At 51.2% G+C, this 20,554-nt stretch overlaps 1 protein-coding gene across 7 annotated transcripts in view; it reads right to left on the bottom strand.

Annotated features, from left to right (window-relative positions):
* Nucleotides 1–20,554, bottom strand: part of CAMTA1 (calmodulin binding transcription activator 1) — a 253,710-nt gene that overhangs the window by 181,798 nt on the left and 51,358 nt on the right. For all 7 annotated transcript variants that reach the window (XM_054086012.1, XM_054086007.1, XM_054086006.1 and 4 more), the window contains exon 3: nucleotides 10,781–10,848. In XM_054086012.1, the coding sequence (XP_053941987.1) occupies nucleotides 10,781–10,848 (68 nt within the window). The remainder of the gene's footprint in view (nucleotides 1–10,780; nucleotides 10,849–20,554) is intronic.

The raw sequence follows: 20,554 nt of genomic DNA, 5'->3' as shown, positions 1-20,554 counted from the left end.
CCTGCAGACTACGACCCACCACCAGGCCTCGTGCCAGGCTGGTTTGTACCAAAGGTTGCTTTGAGGAGTGTTGCAACGCTTGAATCATCGCTTCCCTTCCTTTATCAGCCACTGTGCAAATCAAGTCCTAACGCCAGCAAAGAGGAGGAGGAAATGCAGGAGCCTTTTACCCAGGAAGTCAAGCGAAATAGAGGAATGTCGAAATAGAGGAACGTCCCACAAACAAAGCCAGTTAATTCATTTGGTATAGAGCAAGGGTCCCGCACGGTTTGTCCTCCAAGCAGTTTAGTTTAGCTAATTTCTTTTACAACAGGAAGATCTCCTCTATATGATCCATTTGCTGTGCAAGAGGCTCGACTGATGAGAAACGAGCCGTCACCTTCCTGAGGGCACTGGAACCACGGGGCACGGATGCTCCGTACGCCGCTCTGGACCTCAAATCTGGAAGCAAATCCCACAAAGCACAGAGGGAGCAGAATACACCAGGAACCTTCTGAGGCCTCGCAGAGAGCATGAGCACTGGTACCCTGCTTCTCCAGCAGAAACCACGGGAGATCAGGGGTCCCTCTTGCAGGACAAGAATTTCCATGAGGATGAAGACTGTGGATAAGATGCCACAACTAAGGCTTTACGCCCACCTCTGCCCGTCTCACTGCGATGCAAAGCATCGCATTCGCCCATTGCTTGTACTTTACAACAGCATCTACCACAACCCAACCCCTTCCCCTATCAGCGGGGTGTTTTGCTTTCCTCATCAGTCCCTCGACTTTGCCACCGGTGTAAGACGAAGCACAGACAAACCCAACGGGATCAACAGCACACCTGTAAAATCCTCCTTTTCTAAACATTATTGAAGATGAGCTAAGCAGAGAGCTATGAGAGCCGCCAGCCGGCCTCCAGCCGGCCTGAAAACAGAACCAAGTACAGATGTTATTAGTCTCATTAAAATTTTGTAAATTAAACAGCAAGCGGGAACAGCCTGATTTATCTTAATTTAGCTCATCATTGACATTTATGAAATAAACACTGAAATAACACCATGGGCACGCTCACTCGCACCGGCCGCGGCAGGAGTCACACGTGCTCTAAGGAAGCACGAGGAGCAATGGAGCAGCCTGTGCTGATCCCTGAGGGATACACTGGTGCCTCTCCTCTAAACGCTTCCCTGCTGCTTGAAATCCTGCAGCGGGCAAGGCCTGGACACGGGAATTATCTATGGAGATGGATTTTAACAGCCTGCAGCACACTGAGGTTCAAGCTCAATGGAAGCGGAATATGGGATTCATCGCATCCAGCGGTTCTGCACTGCTGATCACAAGAAGGGACAGACACAGCCCTGCAGAGCCCTCAGTCCATCCAAGGCAGCAGCTCCCAGCCTCCCGGAGGGCTTTTCCTGGCGATACCCGGACCGGTGCTTACGACACCACTATCCTTTGTTTGGCAACTTCCCAGTGCACGTGGCATGGTTCAATCACACTGGAATAAACCATTCAAATCGTACACACCAGCATGTTTTGGCTCCGCAGCGAAAAGGCACGACAGCTCTGCCAGCGGCGATAGATTTTTCCCGTTCATTCTGTAAGAGCGCCAGGCACTGAGCAGCACGCAAACAAGATGCCCTGGGACGACAGCGCACTGGGGAAGACTGAAAACACAGTGCTTTCCAGGTAAGTAAAGACACTTTTAAGCAAAGCTTCATTTTACTTAATTAAAAAGAATTCCTGAAGCGCGGGAGAAAAAGGTTTAACTTCACTCCACGACACTGGTGGGGCAGGATCACACTCCACAACGACATGGTGGGGAAGAGCCCAGGAAATCTCTTCAGCGCTTCCAACCCCAATTAAAGGGCCTGAACCCCATCTCGATGCATCGAGGACCAAGAGGCGTCCCCGCAGCACCCGGCGCAGTGTCGTGGGATCCAGCTGGGCGATGCTCAACAGGGGAGGAGGAGGAGCAGAGGTGATGCTCACTGTGAGATCAGCTGGGTCGGCAGTGGCAGAGTCACCACCACGGAGACAGGAGTTCTGGCAGGCAAGATTCCAGTTCTCACGTTCCACCTGGACGCTTGCGATGGGCTTTTATCGCTGCTTTATTTCCCTCTGAATCAATAGGAAACAATAATCCTACAGCTGAGCATAAATCACGTTGCAAAACCTGGTGAATCATCATGTGGGACACCTCAGGACGAGGCCTTTTACTCAACTCAACTCCAGAAACAACACCGTTAATGATTTAGGAGACTCCTGTTCCATGGTGCTGGAGATCTCCGTGCCACGTGGAGCCCGGTGCTGCCGGCCGAGCAGGGGAGGTTCGTTGGCAGAGCAAATGCAGACGAAGTTTGTTGCAGCCCTGAGTGTGCCAGGCAGGCAGAAGCACTGGGAAGCAGCTCCTCGCGCCGGCGGCAAAGCCCACGGGAGCTGCACATCCACACCTGTCCCAGCATGGGTCTGCTACGCGTCTGCTGGCTACAAAGCCGCTCCTAAATCCCTTTCACCACTTGTGCTGCTGGAAAAAGCATCCAGCCCTGCTGAGCACCCGGCTCTGCTGCTCACACAGCTGGATAGAAGGAAATCCAGCACCGAATCCGCAGAGGAAACAGAAGGGTGTTTATCCTCATGAGCAAACTTCTCCCTGCTGTAAACCATTCCAAGAACTGGTGAAAGAATCATGTCGGTTTATGTCCCATCAGCAAATTACAGGACAAAATAAGGCATAGTGGAATTATCTGAGGGTGCGAGACTTAAGGTACATTTCTAATTAAAACAAAGAGACCAAAGCTGCGAAGCAGCATCATAAAGCAGATAATTTTACAGCTCAACAGTCTTCCTCCGATGTACCTGAAAACGTGTTTATGTTTTTAAGTGACATAAAGTTTAACATTCCGGTACATCTGCCTACCTACCAGATTCTACACGGAATTTAAAATTTAATTAGATTAAAGCATTGTTACAGTGCGCATAGCAAGAACACCAACCACGTGGAAGTCCAGGAGAACCTTTCCTAGGTTTTGCAAATCTGAATTTCTCAGGACTAGCAAGAAGAAAAAGAAAACAAAATCTGAGCCGTTGTACCTGTGCTCTCAGCCTGTGGATTTATCCCTCACCTACTGGCTCCGTGCCCTCGGAGTGAGCGGGTTTGTGCTTCTCCAGCGGAGAAGAGCAGCAGAGTTTCTGTGTCAGTCTCCCTGTGGAAACAGGTTCAGAGAGCAGGATCTGTGCTGCCTGTGTTACATCACAACACAACGAGTCTCCAACAAGGTTCTCGTCTAAATGCAAGCACAGGGCTGTACAGGTCCTGGAAAAATCAACCGTATTCCGTGCGGCTTTATGCATTTTCCTGCAGGTAATGGAATACCACAGGCACAGCAAAGCAGTGAAACAGCACACTATGACTGTTGGCACTGGATGGGGACGGTACGAGGACAATCAGGATTGGTCCTTGTTGGAGAGTTGATTTCACAGAACCCCAGCAAGGACCGGGGGGAGGGCTTCAGAATTGATGCCTTAGAGAACAGGAAGGTGAATCGCAAGAAACCAAATCCCAGTTATCAGCCTAGGGAATTTATAGCAGCTTGTGAAGCAGTGAGCAAAGAGCCACAAGTTTTGATTTGAACTGAGAGGAGGCAGCCCCGGGCAGCACCCCGGCTCCAGCACCCTGGAGCACACAGCCGGGCCCCGGGCTCGTCAGGCACCACCCATTAGTCCAGTAATTAAATCTGCAGCACCACTGGCCCCACTGGTGACGAACAGCCCTCAGTGGCACCGGTTCACATCAACTGCAAACGGACATTGGTCACAAATATCAGCAGGAAGAGGAAGAAGGAGGGAAGCACAATGGGAATTGTGCCAGAGCTCACATCTCAAGCGGGAGAATGGAAGCCTTTGCTGTTCGAGTACGCTGGAAACCAAAGTAGGAACTCCCAATTCCAGAGCCTTTTGGGAGGGGAGAAGTAAATTCGCATTTGTGTGACTATCCAGGAAGAACACAACCCCTTCAGAGAGATCCCAGGACACTACAAGGCTGGCAGCGCACACCAGCAGCCGAGTAGCAAATCACTGCTGTGGCCGCAGCACGATCTGCGCCAGCTCAAAGCCTGCACACGCTGCATCCAGCGCCGCAAAGAAATCGGCCTCTGTAGTGCCTCACCTTCTGGCAAACATGGCTCGTTATACAAATTAGTTTGGATTCTGCCAATCTGAACAGCACATCTCCCACGCTGCACGGCTGCTGGCAGCTCTTCACACACACACAGGGTGCAAACATCCCTCTCCCAATCCAGGATTTCCAGCCTGCGCCTGCTAACACACTGAATACAGTTTAACTCGTGCTGGATTTGCCATAAATACTCCTGTCCCAGCCCAGAAAGTGAAGCATCCGCCCTTTGGGCACAACACACCCCTTCCACCACACTCTGGGTGTCCTGTTCTCTGCTGGCCAAGGATGGGAGAGCCGTGACCCCTGGCTCCAGCCCCACGCTCCGACTTCAGCGCAGATTTCCTGGAGGGTAAAAACTTTGTCAACAAATAATCCCAACAAAGAGTTTCTCTTTAACTGACTGGTATTTGCAGGGCATTAAGATGCAACAAGCGGGCTCTGGCACTCTTTCTGTGCGTTGTTTTTGATGCAGAGAATGTATTGGAAAAAAATGAGAGAATATCATTAAAGGTTAATTATGAGCAACTTAAAGGTTATTTTTGCATATCTCACCTCCTGGACAAAAGATACTTCTTCATTATCGTACCAGAATATAAATTCAGCTGCAAAGCCTTTCAAATGTGAGAGAGACTCTAATTTTGTTGCTGTTTAAAGCAGTATCAACAAACACCAGCTGCCCTCGCCCTTCTGTAGCCCCTACACGTTACATAGGGAAGGGATCTCCAAAGTGATGCCACAGCAGCAGCTGAACCCTCCAGCCTCCTTGGTACCCTGCAACCGGACACAGGGAACACACAAATGCACTGGATTGTCCATCAGGTCTGGTTCATCAGGAGACCCAATGCAAAACCTCTCCTTGCATATTCCATCCCTTCTTCTGCACTGACTGGGACAAAGGTAGATCCTCTAGTATCCGGTTCACAGCACATCAAACCCAGATTGCACCGTCGAGATGGGGGACTTGCTCGTACTGAGCAGCCTCCAAAACCCTGAGCACCCTCCCAACTCTGTAAGGTGTGATCTAGAAATAGAGCCTGTCTAGATTTGGAAAGTCACGTGTTTTCCTTGGCCATGTGGATCGATGGGAAGAGCTGCCCAAGCCTCGCTGAAGGCAGACCGTAGCATACTAAAGAATTCAACCACTCTGTTGTCAGGCAATTGCTTTTTATGATGACTCCATGCTTTCTGCATTCTCTGCCTCTCCAAGGGGCGACGTGGCAGGACTCTCCCCTGACTCTGCGTGAAGAGGAGCAGGAGCTTTTGCACCTCAACACCACCTATCCCCGCAAAGTCTGGCAGCAAGGACCAGGACAAGACATGCATGTCCACAGACCACCTATGAAGCCAGCGTCTTTGAAACTGTACCCAGCTGACACGTGGCAGAGTCTGAGCCTGGTGACCACGCATGGTGGCTGCAGAGGGATCAGCAGGCCGGAGGAGCAGACTTTCAGCATCAGGGCCAGGTGAATCCCATCCAGAATGGATATACAGACATCTTGCAGCGGTTGCCCAAGTTGGCCGGTGCCGTCTTCCACAGCGATGAAGCTCTCCTGAGCTGGTAGTTAAACGTGAAGTGAAACCAGCTCTCCAGGAGCACCAGCTTCCACCCGCTGCCCAGGCTGGATCAGTCTTGGAACATGTTTGCATGAGACACTTGAAGACCATCGGTTGATCTGGGTCAGGCTTCCTGATGGCTCCCAGCGATTCTGCCATTAGGTCACGTTAAAACAAACAGGGTGAGCTGTTAAAAGGAATTAATTATTGGCATCTCAACACCGCTGGACCACAGAGGCTGAAAATCTATATGAATCGATGTCTCTTAAAACCATCTCTGTACTGTTTATCCTCTTCAGGGGGAGGAAAAAAAAAAAAAAGAGTAGGAAATACTGAGAGCAGCGAAAAGAAAGTGTTGAGAGTCATGAAATCTTTAAAGTGTAAAGAGAGATGTGCCACATTTAGCAGGGATTATGTCAAGCAGCATCCCAAGCCAGAAAGAGCTGACAGCACATGCACTGCCTTTGAGGGAGGAAAATAGGTCGCACACAACCCCAGACAATAAACAGTTTCCAAAGACAGGAGCAGAACCCCAGATTCCAGCACGGTGCGTGGGTGAGGCCGATGGTCCTGGACACCACGGAGGGCAGGAGCTACGCGAAGAAGCAAAGACCTCCAAACGTGCCTTGAAACCCTAAGCAAGGCCTTGAGAGCATTTTTTTCACGACAAGCAGAAGGGGAGAGGGACAGAGCTTTTGCCATCGATCGCAAGCTCTGGGCAATGGACCTCTCCTGACCTCTCGCTCACAGGAGCCTCTCCTCAACACGGAGCCTCCAGTTCCTTTCACTAGTGCCACGACATCCCGGCAGCAGCATCTCCCTGGTGCAGCACGAGAGCTCCCACACAGCGCACCGGAGAGCCACCTGGCAGGGGAACGGCCTAACGAAGGAAATTAATTCCTAAGCACAATTGTTTTCAGTCTTCATTTAAACCCAACCTTCGTTAATCTCACTTTAATGACATAGGAAACAGAAATTCCCTTAATAAAATAAGTTATGAATATTTATTACTCTATTTTTTTACCTGAAAATTGAATAATTCAATTAATTTTACTATTAATTATTTAATACAAAATTAATATACTGCAAGATCCCAACTTATCTTTGAGAAGCCCCAGTAAAGATACCAAAGACTAAACACATCCCTTAAGGCAGCCGGATAGGTGAGGAATGGGGATGGATTGGGCGGTGCTGACCCCAGCCCGAGCTCCAGCCCCTCTTCAGGCAGGGAGCCGTGCTCACCGCACGCAGCGATGCTCTCCAGGAGAGATGGGCGCATTGCTCCTCGCTCTCACATCCCCCAGGCAGTTCTGCTGAAGCAATAATTACATCGAGTTTTCCCGCATGCTTCCTCCAAATCTCATTGTAGCCCGGCACCCTCTGCTCCAGCCCTGGCGCCGGGCCGCGTTTAACAAAACAAATTGAATTTCTTAGGATATTTCAGAACTTGGAGGCCAGCAAAAATTGCTAAAAAAAAAGGAGCAGAGGAAACCAGCAATCATTGAGAGTGCATTTTCCATCAGGAAAAGTGATTTCTAACCAGCCTAATGGAACTGCAGCGCCCGGTTCAGCAACCGGTTGCTGGGGTGAACAAACAGAACGCTCCTTGCCAGGACACGACTACGACAAAAGAAAGGTTGGTTATTTATTTCTGTTTCTCGCTACCTTGACTCAGCCTTGGGCCCTGAGCGCAGCTCCCTCAAAGTCTTGGATGGCCGTCACCCCTCCAGAGCCCACGCCTGCTCTGCCAAGTGGGATGAACCCTCCCTGCTCCAACCCAGAGAGGCAAACTGAGCTCAGCCTCTTCCCTGTTGCCATCCTGACGGCCTCGGATTGATGAGGTGGGGATTTATCAGTGGGAAAGTCTGCCCAGCCTCCCACCCCCACCTGCCCCTGGAGGAGAGGGGATTAAAATCCTAAAACAACCCAGCAGGAAGCAGGAGTGAAACCGAATAACCCTGAGTGCATCTTGATGGCATATGTAAATGGCTATCGACTCACAGGAGCCGGCCGCTGCCCAGCTTTTTCAGTTGCAGAAATATTGATTGCTGCTAAGTCCCACTGCCTAAAAACAGCCTTTGGGCTCTTTCTGGGCTGAAAACCCCACAGCTGGGAGTTTCCCCAGCTACTGTACAGACCAGTCCAAGCAAGGGCTGGTCACAGCATCGGATTCCTGAAGCACTTCCTGAGGAATACGCATCTGCTGGGCTTTGGGAGGAGTAAAATAAGATCTTCATGCTTGACGCCCACCGAAAACCCTGGGCTTGCCATACACACGGCAGAAAGGCAAGTGTAACGCAGCAGGGGCACGAACCCATCCCAGTGGCCTTTCCCAGCTGGAAAACTCACCTTGCAGCTTCCAGGCATGGCCGAGGCTTTGCAGCTACCCAAGCCTCACTTGTGAGACACCGGTGACGCAACACTGCATCGCTCAAGTGCTTTTTTTAAATGCTCTAAAAATGACAATGACAAAAGGCACGGACACAGATAAGCAAAGCGTCATCATCCAGCGGAATGGTTTTTGGACTAAGGAAATCAGCTATGTCATTGAAATTCCAATGTAAATAATAATTAAGTTCTACTTGATACACAAATGTCAAGTAATTTTTGTTCCGTGGTCATGGTTTGCATTTAAACTCGGAAATGTCAGAGCCCACAGCCTTGCTGCATGAGCGGAAAGCTCCCGTGCTCGCCCCGCTGCCTGCAACGCCCTGGCCGATGCTCTGACACTGTCAAGGAGCCAAACACCATCTCAAGGGAACGTCAAGGGCGATGCTGTGTGAGGTGCGCTTGTTAATTTATGTTGATAAACTGGAGCACTCAAAAGGCTGTTGTAATAATAGCCCAGCACCTTCATATCAGCATATTTCATCAACTACAGTCATCCAGCAAGAAGTTCCATTAAGAAAAAAACACTCACAAGAGACCGTTAAAGCCTCACAGCTCCTACAATGCCCCAACAATGGCACTGTTGGGTTCCTCCTGCACTCACAACCAAAGCAGGGCCCGGCCGGCACCACACCATAAACAATCGGCAAGGATGGCTCAAAAGGACTTCGTCACTCTGCCACCTTTGGTGCAGCTCTAGCTCAGTAACTCAGAAGGTTTCAGGTCCCACCACAGGAAGCCAGAGCAGCAGCAGCTTCTCAACAGCTGGGCTGCAAGGAAACCCCATTATCAGTCCCCACCACCATCCGGCAGCTCCCAGCGCGCACCATCTAGGCGCTCCCAGAGCCCCCGCCGAGGCTCCTCAGACCCCACGCCGGACACTCCATTCGGTCAGCGAGGCAATTCATCTTTATTACTTCTCCGAGACAAAATTAGCAGCCCCCAACGTAGCACACAGAGTGGGGAGTGTTCCAGCTCGGCACCGGATCAATGGCATTGCTGGTGTAACACTGACACCCTGACCAGACAAACTCGGTGTTTAACACTTGCAATTAATTTTTATATCTAAAAAAAGACAAAGGGGCCGAGCAGCCCCCACAACCCGCCCGTTCCCGGGACACCACTGCTTTCAGAGCGAACGCACAGGAGGAAGGGGCTGTAACGCTAATCAAGAAATTATTTTCATGCATTGCCTTTAGCGAACTAAACTCTTCGCATCGCAAGACACCGCCACAGAAACACTTTTGATCTCGTACCTTTAGCGATGCCATGTGCGCCCAGCCCAGTTCAGATGTTTTCTGTTAATTGGCTTATCTGGCAAAGGTGCAACCAGGAATTATTTTGCATTCATTCTGGAACTGGGATTACCAAGCCAGGAAAAGCCCTCTTCAATGGTACTGGATCCCGATGTGCTACAGCCGGGAAGGGGAGCAAACACCGCGTTCACGCGCTCCCTAAAGGCGGACACCCGCTGTCCTGGTGGGAAAGCTCCATCCAAGGGCCCCTCGGCCACCACAGCAGCTCCGGGGCTGCTGTGAGAAAGCCAGCGGGTTCCAAACAGCCACTTTCCAGAGTGGCAGACGCGTTTTAACGTAACAAACACATGCATTATGTAAAATGCCACAAAAATACAGAAGAGACTGGGGGAAAAAAAAGCCCTACAATTAGCCAGCTCTTCTCCCAGAACCCCCAGGGAAGCCGGTCCCCTCTGTCCCGGCTGCTGCTGCATCACCCGCCTCCAGCCTCTCCTTGGCTGGGAGTTGAGATACTCGGGAATTAATCCTTGCTGCTCGTTAGGGTCCACGCCGGCCCCTGGTCTCACTGCAATGTCTGTCCTGCCCATTACAGAGGGAGGTGATGCCAAAGCCAGCACCGTGCTGCACAGGACGCCGCCGGCACCACACCTCTGCAAAGGGATGCGGGATGCAAGGAAAGGCTTTTCTTCTGCCTCGGTCCTAGCCGGCTGCCCCTCCAGGAACCCGGCCCTTTCAACAGGAAAGAGGTGAGTTGGGAAAAAGAAAAACAAGAATAAAGCCTGCAACGTTAGAAAGCGAGGTTGGGTTTTGTGTTAGTGAAACATGGGAACTGCGCGGGCCCGAACACGGCAGAAACAGCAGGCAAACATCTGCAGCCAAAACTTCCCATCTCGGCTCCCGGGGGAGCGGAGGAGTGCAGCATTCACAGCAGCGCGAAGAAGATGTGACATTTACTGAATAATAAACTGCAAACTTGTCTGTTACTGTGGCTTTTGGGGATCTCCTCGCCATCAAACACTTAACCCCAGCAAGCAGAACGCAAACAGTCCCTGTGCCTGCAAGGGAAACAGCAGAGCGCAGGGAGGGCTCCGTGCTGCTCCTTTATTTAACGTGGGAGCTGCGGGGAGCACTGGCAAGATAAACAGCCTGCAACCCTGCTCAGAGGGCCTTCAAACCATCCCTCTGAAGGGACACAATTAAACCCCCAACAATCAGGTTAAAACTTTAACTTGTCAAGACTGCAGCTGTTCCATTTATAATCAATCTGATTCCATTCAATAAAATGCTCATTAAGTCAATTAATGAGAGCTTGGTGTCACAAGCCATCAAGCATGACTGGGAGTTTTCACTCGGTGGCCAAGGCATTGATTAGCGAGTCAAGTCATCAGTGAGAACGAGTCAATGTGCTGAAGCGTGAGCAACGTTACCTGGTTTTAGGGGAAGTTGTTAGCCATTCTTCATGCTTTTCAAACGTTATTAAATAAGCTGCAATTTCCTGAAAGAGAAACGCAGAAAGAGAAAAGAGTTATTGCATGGCTGTGCTGGAAAAGGGAAAGTTTTAAAACAGAGAAGTTTTATAACAGAGAGAAGGAGCCACCGGCCCCAGGTCAGGTCTGCAGCCTCAGTCGGGTTTTGACTGGAACGGCGTGCTCGGTCAGCATTCGTATCCACGCCAAAGACAGGCTTAAATAACATAACGAAGAGATGTAAACGAGGGAAGGCATTAACATCCTCCAGCACAGACAAGGTGCTGGTCACTTTGGTGACCACAGCATCGCCGGAGCCTGGCGTTCTGTCAGGAGGCAGCGGAGAGGGCAGCGACAACACAGACACAGGAGGGTAAATTAAATATTTATAAATAGAACAGCATCACTGCAGAGAGAATTACTGAATTATTAATCATTGCCATAAAAAGCCAGCGGGTGACATCAACATAAGTCATCGCTCCCACTTGCAGGAATGATACGGGCAATTACTTCCAGATCAGAACCGATTTGTTCGCAGGAAATTATCGGTGCCAGCGAGATAATTCACGATGGTGCCTGTACACGCACTGACGAACGTGGGACAGCCGCCCATCCGTTTCCTTGGCGCAAACCTGGAGCGGTTGTGGGGTGGCCCCACAGCAGAGAGGCTGAGCGTTCTCGGGCAGCCCTGGAGAGAGCGGGGTGTTCATGTGAGAGGAGATGCAGGGCTAGTGACCATCCCTAACCACAACGGATGCTGCCACCACGCTAGCAACATCCCAGCACCTCGAGACGGCCAAGGAACCCCAGGGCTGTACTCCACAGGCTGCTGGAAATGAGCTTTGTTTCCCCACCCATGAAGATACACTCAGCAATAGACAGGATTTGATGGTTCTCCTCCAAACGTTGCCTCCCAGCCAAGTCCAGTGTCTCCTCTTTCAGAGACCTGCAACTGCAAAAGCTGCGCAGAAAGGTCAGCAAAGCTGCCTTATGTGTTCAGTTGCCTCAAATGAGGCCCCAAACTCAGCTGCGACTCAATCTCCAGAGCTGCCGCAGCAGCAGTGTCGAAGGCTGTGCCATACGAAGGTGACGCACACATAAACGATCTTTCCACCAAGAGATAGGATCTTGCTTTGCTTTTTTTCAAACGATGGTTCTATAAAGGGGTGTAGCTGTATAGAACCACCGCTAAAAAACCCACAGTGCTCTCCAACCAGCTGGCCCAAGCATCTGCTGGAGCCACAAAATGCAATTATATTACTCCCAAACGAGACGTAAAAATATCTTGTTTCCAATACTCTTGGTTTTAAGACTCATACTTAATGTCCTCTGGGTATTGCAGCAGTGCCAGATCTCCGTGTTATGTACTTTATTAGAGCTGTGTGAATGTCATATTAATGACTCCTAACCAACATGTTTACACTGCAAATAAATTCTCCCAGAATCCTCCGCCGCAGCCCTCGCTTCCTCAGACCGGCTCTGCATTTTAACCGATTGCTGTGGCAGCAGGTGATGGGAGCAACGCTGCTTCAACGCAAGCAGGGAGGAGAAGCCGTGATGCCAAGCTCCGAACACACCTCTTTTTTAATTTCTGGCTAATTGCCATGTAAAACTCAGTATCAAAATAACCTGATGAAGGCCTCCACGGGGACGCCGGCACAGCACCCGCACTCACGACCTTCCCAAGGAACAGGCAAAGCCTCAAACTCTTACAGGAGCTGCAGCTGGATTGGAAGCAAGAGCCAAAATTCAGACACTGCTTGGCCAAAACATCCAGTGTTCCAAAATGCCCAGGAGTCCATGGGGCACCGCCTTCACACCCTGCAGGAGCCACCAGTGCAGCGTGGATTCATGGCTTTGACAGAGGGTGCGAGTAAGAGGAACTAGACGCCAATTTCATGTGCATACAGATAAAAAATAAACCCCTCTGCAACTAAAACTCTTCAATAATTAAGAACCAAGCCCTCTGCTTTTCTCAAAGCCAGTGCAGTATTCCCAACACACGTGCAGGCAGTGGAATTTCATCCCTGGTCCATCCTGTGCTGTGTTCTTGAAAGGCTCCGTTGCAAATCTGTGTGATCTTGCACCCCACAGCAAGAGGAGCTTTGGAGACACGGAGGAACACGGACCTGTGCCTGCCCAAGCGTGAGGTCTCTAACACCCCAGGCTCTGGGCACCCATGGCAAGTGATTGGTGTGAACAGACGTTCACAGAAACAAATCCCTTTGGCATAGAAACGGATCTGGCTGGTTCATCTCAAACTCCTGCAAAAGTAGGCAGGTTCAGTGGGCTTCCGTTAGCATAGGATTTTGCCTATTTCTACCAAAATTCAGCTTGTCATAAGGAGAATAAAGCAAATTCCAGCTTTCATGGCTGAGTAAACATACTGCTCTAGCACAGACAAGCAAAGAGTTTTGGGTAAATGGATGTCCTTAGCCCAGGTTTGTTTAATTACGCCTTCTGGCCAGCCGATACCCTGTAGGCTTGACCCCTCCACCCCAACGCTGCCACCAATGCGCAGAGCCACAGCAACAAGACGCTCCCGTTTGAGGCAAAACATTTGTTTCCACACTACTGGCCTGGGCCTGCTCAGCAGATTTGGGCAGATAAGAGAATAAACTGCAGGCGGGCGACATGCCAACACACTCACATGTGTCACTGAGGTGCCCGGGCAGCTCCCACCCTGCTGTGCTAACGCAGAGAGTCGCAGCTCCAGCCGGACTCCAAACTGGATCTTCACACAAATCAAAACGTATAATTCAATTCCTCTAACAGGATAAAAGAAGGATCCGCATCAACTAGGAGAGGAGCTCCCCCAGGCTTTCTGCTTAATGATATATTACAGCCTGATTTCCCTCCTCCAGGGGAAATACCTTGGATAACAAGGAAAATCTAGCTCACGGCAGAGCTATAAATTAACATGTACAGCAAAGAGACAGCGACTCCTCCGTGCTGCCTCCCGTGCCCCGAGTAATCAGGATTGCGAGGACTGGTGTGTGCAAATGGGACAAAACCCAAACCTTTCCGCCTCACCTGCTCGCTCTGCCCGTGCCCGCCTGCAATCCTGCTGCCCGGAACACCACACATCCTTCACCAGGACGGCATCACCATCGAGGAGGAGCCGGTGCACTCGGCATCATGAGCTACCGCGCTGGCACCTCCTCCATCTGGTTCACATGGCTCCTCCATGCTGGTGGCACGCAGGGTCTGAACAAGTTTTGGTGTCAGAAGAGCTCCTGCCGTGGCGGCCGGATACTGTCCCACCACGTGCCCCACGCAGGGGAGATGCCAGCAGAAATCCCCGGTTATTGTTTGATGCCTCCTGACATGAGCACCAGGGCTCCAGGAGAATCAGCTCCCGTCTGCCACCTCACACCGGAGCAGAGCCACGAGAAGCGGACGGCACAGTGATACTCACAGCGAACACACATGCAGAGCCAGGCTAAACAGCAAATTTCCAGCCATAGGCACATGGAGCTGCAGCTGGGAACAGTTGGCACTCTGAAAGCCCACTCCAAGCAGCCTAGGTTTGGGAATTTTCCTCCCAAACATCATGTCCCATACAGCTTCCTGCAGTAAATTAATTCCTGCAGAGATTTTTGCTACACGCAGATTGCAAAAAAAGCATAAACGTGAGAGGCCCAGAGGGCAGTCAGATCAAGGCCGAGGGTTTATCAGCAGCTCGCAAAGACGCTGCGGGACAGCACGAGCCTGTCCGTGTGCCAGGGCACGAGCGGGGCTGCCCAGGAGAGCCAGCGGCCCCTGGCAGCCGCTTGGACATCACCGCTGCGGCACAGCAGCACCCATCCGCCTTTACAAAAGGGAGAAGAAATAGATTTATCACTAGAAGACACAAAGTCATTAAATAATTAAAAACAAAACTATAGGCACAATAAAAGCCCTCTGATAAAAACCCTGAATTTTAATGTGCGTTAATTCCCTAATGATTCGCTCTGTGTGTCTTGCAGGGTCAAATCAATGTCTTCACCAAAAAATTCAATTACAGCCCATTCAGCGCGTCTCTGGAGCGAGGCTATTGTTTGCTTTTGTCTCCTATCAAACCCTCTCTGTGCTGCCTCCTGCCCGAGATTACAAACAAAAAGGCAGCGTGGCATCAGCAAGGTCAGACGAGACAGAGCCTGGCTTTGAAATCCCAGCTCTGCCCACAGTGTTGCTGTTTAATTACAAAACCAGCAAAGGAAAGAAAAGGACGCATGCCATGAACTATCAACACGTTGCTGTTGGTCAGGACCCCAAGGCCACCCAAGAGCAATTCCTGAGCGAGGGCATCACGCATCAAGGGAAACCCAAGAGCATCTCCCGGGCGAAGGCATCATGCACCAGGTGCAGCAGCCCCTTGGCTGGGACATCCTGCCCTAAGGACATCTCTTCTAAGCCCAGCTTTGGAAACACCACCACCAAGAAAACTGAGAGAGCATTGCCAAGAAAGGTCAAAGCACTGGAAGCCGTGCAGACCTAGGTCTGTTTCTGACCATGCCTGACCATTTCACGGCACTGCTTAGAGCACAGTTCTCTCACCCACACAACAGCCTGCAGGACTGAGCCCTGCGTTCATGGCTGATAAGCCACGGATAAGGAAAGAAAGGCTTAATTTGATCGGCTAATGGAAGTACCCCATAAAGCAATTAGATAATTTAACATTAACATCACACAAGTTATGTTTTATCCCAAACTTGGCCATATAATTTAGTGGTTTAATTCATACTTTGTTGCTCAGGCTGAAAGCATTTTATATAAATGCACAGCTATTTCTGTTCTCTGCTCCCCGTTCGTTAGGATTATTAGTTTGAATGCATCAAAGAGCCATCAGCTGCAAAGCCAAGTTAACTGCATTAGATGGGATGTGCGTGGGCAACAGCGTCTCTAGACGCCTGGTCCCAAAGCCCCTTCCACCGCTCTTTGCCCAGCTTCGTCCCACGCCGGCGCTGCACCTTCAGGCTTGCGTGAGCCGGGCAGAGGAAGGAGCTGCAGACCTCACCGGTCACGGCCAAGGGCCGGTGGTGCAGGAGAGCCAGCCCCATGCTTCCCACCCACTGCTACGTGACTGCAGCTCCTCAGCCGCTTAAATATTTAACACCGGCACAGAAGCACCCAGAGCTGCAGGATCACGGGCGGCCTGATCTCACCTCCGTGTCCCTGCTGCCGCGGAGAGGACGAGCTGCAGCGCTGCAGCCCGGCATGCAGGACAAGGAGCAGCTGGGAGCTGCCTGCTGCAGAGCGCTCAGCACGTGCTGCACAGCAGCTCCTGGAAACGTGCTGGTTGTTTTGTACAGCGACTGAAGAGGACTTCATCCCCGAGCAGGGAACGGACGACAGGCAGGGACCCAGCACACCAGCTGTGGCAGAGAGGCCCAGTACCCATCACACGCTCAGGCACTGCTCTGCACCAAAGGGCTTGCAGTGGAACACACATGTTGTTTGGAAAGAACAGAACAAGTTATCAAAGCTCTGAAATCTGTAGCAAATAGCAGTGCCTGGCAGAAGATGCCCTGAGCCTGAATAAGGCTCGGGGAGCAGCACAGCCAGGCTACCGCGTGGTGGGACTGTGTTTGGTATACAGCTGCAGTCGTGACATTGGATGGAGCATCCCACCCCGCAGCGAAGGCAGGGAGGACAGGCAGTGCCCTGCAAGTGCCCGAGCAGCACAGCGTGCTCTGGGCCGAGCCAGCGCTCACCTCTGCTTGGCTCACGGGCTAATAGACCTGAGCTCTGCGGGTGCAGCGACACCGCCTGCCAGGGCTGTGGGTGATGCTCCCGTACGGCATCTAACCCAGACCCTGCATGCAGGCTCTCCCCAACACATGCTCACTGGGATTTTTGTCAGCCCCAGGAAGCACCGAGGGGCTGCGGATACCATGGATTTGAGCAGTAGCGCTCTCCCAGCCCAACCCTTCCAAGGTAGCTGCAATTCCCACACAAGCTCTCAAAAGAGAGAGATGAATCAGAACCCGAAGGCGACTCCCTGTGCCAGGCAGCCCAGGCCTCCGACCTTGCCTCAAAGTAATAAATCATTTGTTCAAAAAGTCTGAATTTCAAGTTATTACTTTGTATGAATTATCCACATCCAAATTAATAAGCCTGAAATATATGCACGTTCTAAGAAAAAGGAGGATAGTTTGTACACATCCCTGGATTTATACCACAGCGGTAATAAAGTCGCAATCTCTTAAGCAAGCACATTTATTCTCTGAGGAAATCTCCACGTCCTTGCTGCTATAAAAGACAAATTCCAGCCCATCACTTCCTTATCTCCTTCCCCTCTGAAATGAAAATACAAATTCATGTTGATTGTGTAGCATCTTCTCAGCCGGGATCAAGCCGTTTTCATTTTCTCGCCGTCCCCACTCACAGCCATTAATATTCCAACTGTCACAAGTACAAACCGATCTGGAAGCCACTCAGAGCCTCTCACTGCCTTGTTCAGCATCACCGGGATAAAAACTGCAGCACCGTTCCACTCATTGGGTTGTTTGGCTTCAGACAGCACCACAGCATCGGAAGGGCCGGCTGGGTGAGCTGGGAGAGAGCAGCAGCAAGAGGAGCGGGCAGGGCTGTGGGTGACCAGCCCGAGCAGTCTCTCAGGCCGATTGGTGAGGCTTTGGTTTCTCAAAGCGTGCCATGAGTTTCCTTTCAAAAATCCACACTTCCATAGAATCACGGGATCATTAAGGTTGGAAAAGACCTCCAAGCTCATCCAGTCCAACCGTTAGCCCAACCCCACCATGCCTGCTAAACCACGTCCCAAAACACCACAGCTATGATTGTACTACTGCTTTGGTGGGACTCGCTCCAGTTTTCCTCAGAAACACAGCAGGGAGTAGCGAAGCATGACCCTGGCTGGTGGCCAACGCAAGGCACCCAAAAGCCAGCCTTCCAGCCACTGCATCGCTGCTTCCATTGCAACAGAAAGGCAAAAAATAAATTAAAACTTCATTTAAAACGCATTTTTCTAATTGGGTAGGGGCACACCAACCAACGCTCTATCTAATTAGATGGAGGCTGGATGTTATCATCAATATCAGCCGCTAACTAATCGAATCCTTTACAGCCCAGGCTGTGCTGAGGGGCTCCTGCCCTGGCGGGGAGGCAGTTCCAGGGAGGCTGCTGTGTTCAAAACCTTCACTGTTCAGGCTGGATATCAGAAAAAAATCCTTCACAGAAAGAGTCATCGGGCACTGGAACAGCTGCCCAGGGAGGGGGTGGAGTCACCTTCCCTGGAGGTGTTTAAGGAACAGGTTGATGAAGCGCTTACGGGCATGGTTTAAGGGAGTGTTAGGAATGGTTGGACTCGATGATCCAGTGGGTCCTTTCCAACCTGGTGATTCTATGATTCACAGGGCCCCTGTCCTCCATGTGAAAAAACAGCATCTGTGTCTGCTTCCTCAGGACCACCACGGGGGGAAGAGATTTGCTTTGTAATGAGGTCCCTGCCTCACCAGGACTCAAACTTCATCTCCCTGGAGCAGATGCAAATTCCTCCTCCAGAGAGACAACGGTGCTGTTGGGAAACGTGGATCCCTGCTGCTCCTCCCTCCAAGCATCCTCCATCCCAGAGCGATGCTCTCACCCCAGGGATGCCCTGCTCCATCAGCCACCTGATGCACCTACACACAGATGCTGTGCTTCACCCCATGCTCCACCACGTGCTCCACCACCACAACTCCCCCGGCAAAGGGCTGGGTTTACAATGCCCATTTTCTGGTGGAGGCAAAACCCCACACAGCCAGGCCATGGCAGCTTCCCGAGCCACCACCACCACCGGGGGTGCGGGGAGGTGCCCGGGCAAGGAAAGGCTTTTCTTTATTCTGGGAGCAACAAGCCAAACCCCGCTCTGGAAGGGTCTTAAAGGAGATTTATTTTCTAGAAGCCGTTTTAGAGTCTCTGCGTAGGAGAGCGATAAATATTCTGTCTTTCCCCCAGCTCCGCTACTGCTGCCGCTCGTCCCCTGGGAAGCAGGAAAGCAATAGGAGAGGGAGAAAAGAAGTGTAAAGGGGGAAACAAAAGACTCATCACCAAAACCTGGGATGGTGAACACGACTCAGCAACCTCCACCTATGATGCAGGCATGGAGGGGCAGGACTTTGGTTAACACAGAGCACACTCGCACGCACAGGTGCTTAGTGATACCTGCAAAAACATCTGTATGTAGCTTAGCCAGACTGGTTGGTCCATTGCCCTAAAGGATTAAAATCCCTCAATTTTGGGGGTCCGGAGTGATTTTTGCTGTCCCTTGCTTTGCCAGAAACCTCGCTTGGCAGAAACCACCTCAGCAGAGTTTAAATCTTGCAAAGGAGGCGCAACGGCAACGCTGGGACCGTTAATGGGCACCGCAGGAGAATAAAGCCACGGAGTGGTAAACGCGTTTGGTTGGGCGATGCGCATTGGGTTTCTCCGCTTTGCACAGCGACGAGCGCCTGAGTTGCAGGCGGTGGGTGTTGTCATTAATAACGGCGTCGTGCTAACCATCTGCTAAAGGTCCATGCCATTAATTTAACAGAAAAAAAATGGAATAGATTACTTTTACAGTTTTCAATTAAAGTACATGATGTCTTCAAACTGCAACCCTAATGAGACATTAGAGGGTGACATTTAGGAATCCTGGGCTCCGACAGCCGATCGAGTCATCTGACTGCGAAGGCGTATCGTGGTGATGCCAGGGCAGCCGCAGCCAGGGCGCTGCCGAAAGGGGAGCTCCGTGAGCAGCAATGCTTGTGCCGACTGCTTGAACTCCCGATGTTGGAAAAGGAAAAGAGAGAAACAAACAGCAGCCTCAGCAAGACAGAAAAAAAACCAGCTTCAAATATGGTTGGACATGTTCCCAAGGAAAACTTAGGGAGAGGGACAGGAGGGCAGAGGTGAGGGGGAGCGGGGAGGAAAAGGAAAAAAGGAAGGCAAGAGGTGCAATTGAGCAGCCAGCACCATCCAAAGCTGAGCCCCAACAGGTTCACACCTGTGCCTGAGCACTTCTGTGGAAAGCAGAATCTGATCTACCCAGCTAAAAGTGCCCCGCAGCATCCCCGCCTATCAACCGCTCTCCTGCGACAATGAATAATTAACGATTATTTCACGCAATCCTATTTAGACTGCACTCATAGAACCGTTTCCAGCACTCACCAGGCCTCAGCCTGCTCTGCCGTACTTTTCATTACCACTTTAACTGGAGGAGATGCTGAGGGCTGTTTATCACTGACTGAGCGGCACAGATTCCAAAGGCTCCGTTCAGTCAAACCCAGGCTTTTCTCCCAGGTCAGCATGGCCAGAGCTTAACAGAACTTAAACACTTCATTTCAAGGCTAAATCTGGAACAAAGAAACTAGACTAAGAGGAGAAACAATTTCCTCTAAAGCACATGAAAAGGAGAACCGCTTTTGGGTTTCAAAGAGTGAAACCTGGACACGCAATGAACAGCGGTGGGCAGGGCAGGACACCGTGCTCGGTACTCTCGGTTGCCAAATACACAGGGCTGAAGCGCAGTCGGCAGCGCTGGGCTACGAGGATGCAGCAGGGATGCTCTGCAGATACCACCCATACACCCATAGGATCTCCAGCCAGCACCATTGCCCTCCCACCCGGCCCGTCCTCCTTCCCACCCTGGGGGTGACAGAGCCCTGCTCCTCACAAGGCACCCACGCCACAACGCCAGATGGGGTGGAAATACCAGCACCCTCTCTATTTGCCTTCTCCTGCAAGGAGAGAGCAGCAAACCTTTCCAAA

The sequence above is a fragment of the Cuculus canorus genome, chromosome 21, assembly GCF_017976375.1.
Source record: "Cuculus canorus isolate bCucCan1 chromosome 21, bCucCan1.pri, whole genome shotgun sequence".
Taxonomy (NCBI): domain Eukaryota; kingdom Metazoa; phylum Chordata; class Aves; order Cuculiformes; family Cuculidae; genus Cuculus; species Cuculus canorus.
Note: the sequence above shows the minus strand (reverse complement) of the source record. Positions and strands in the feature narration are given on the sequence as shown.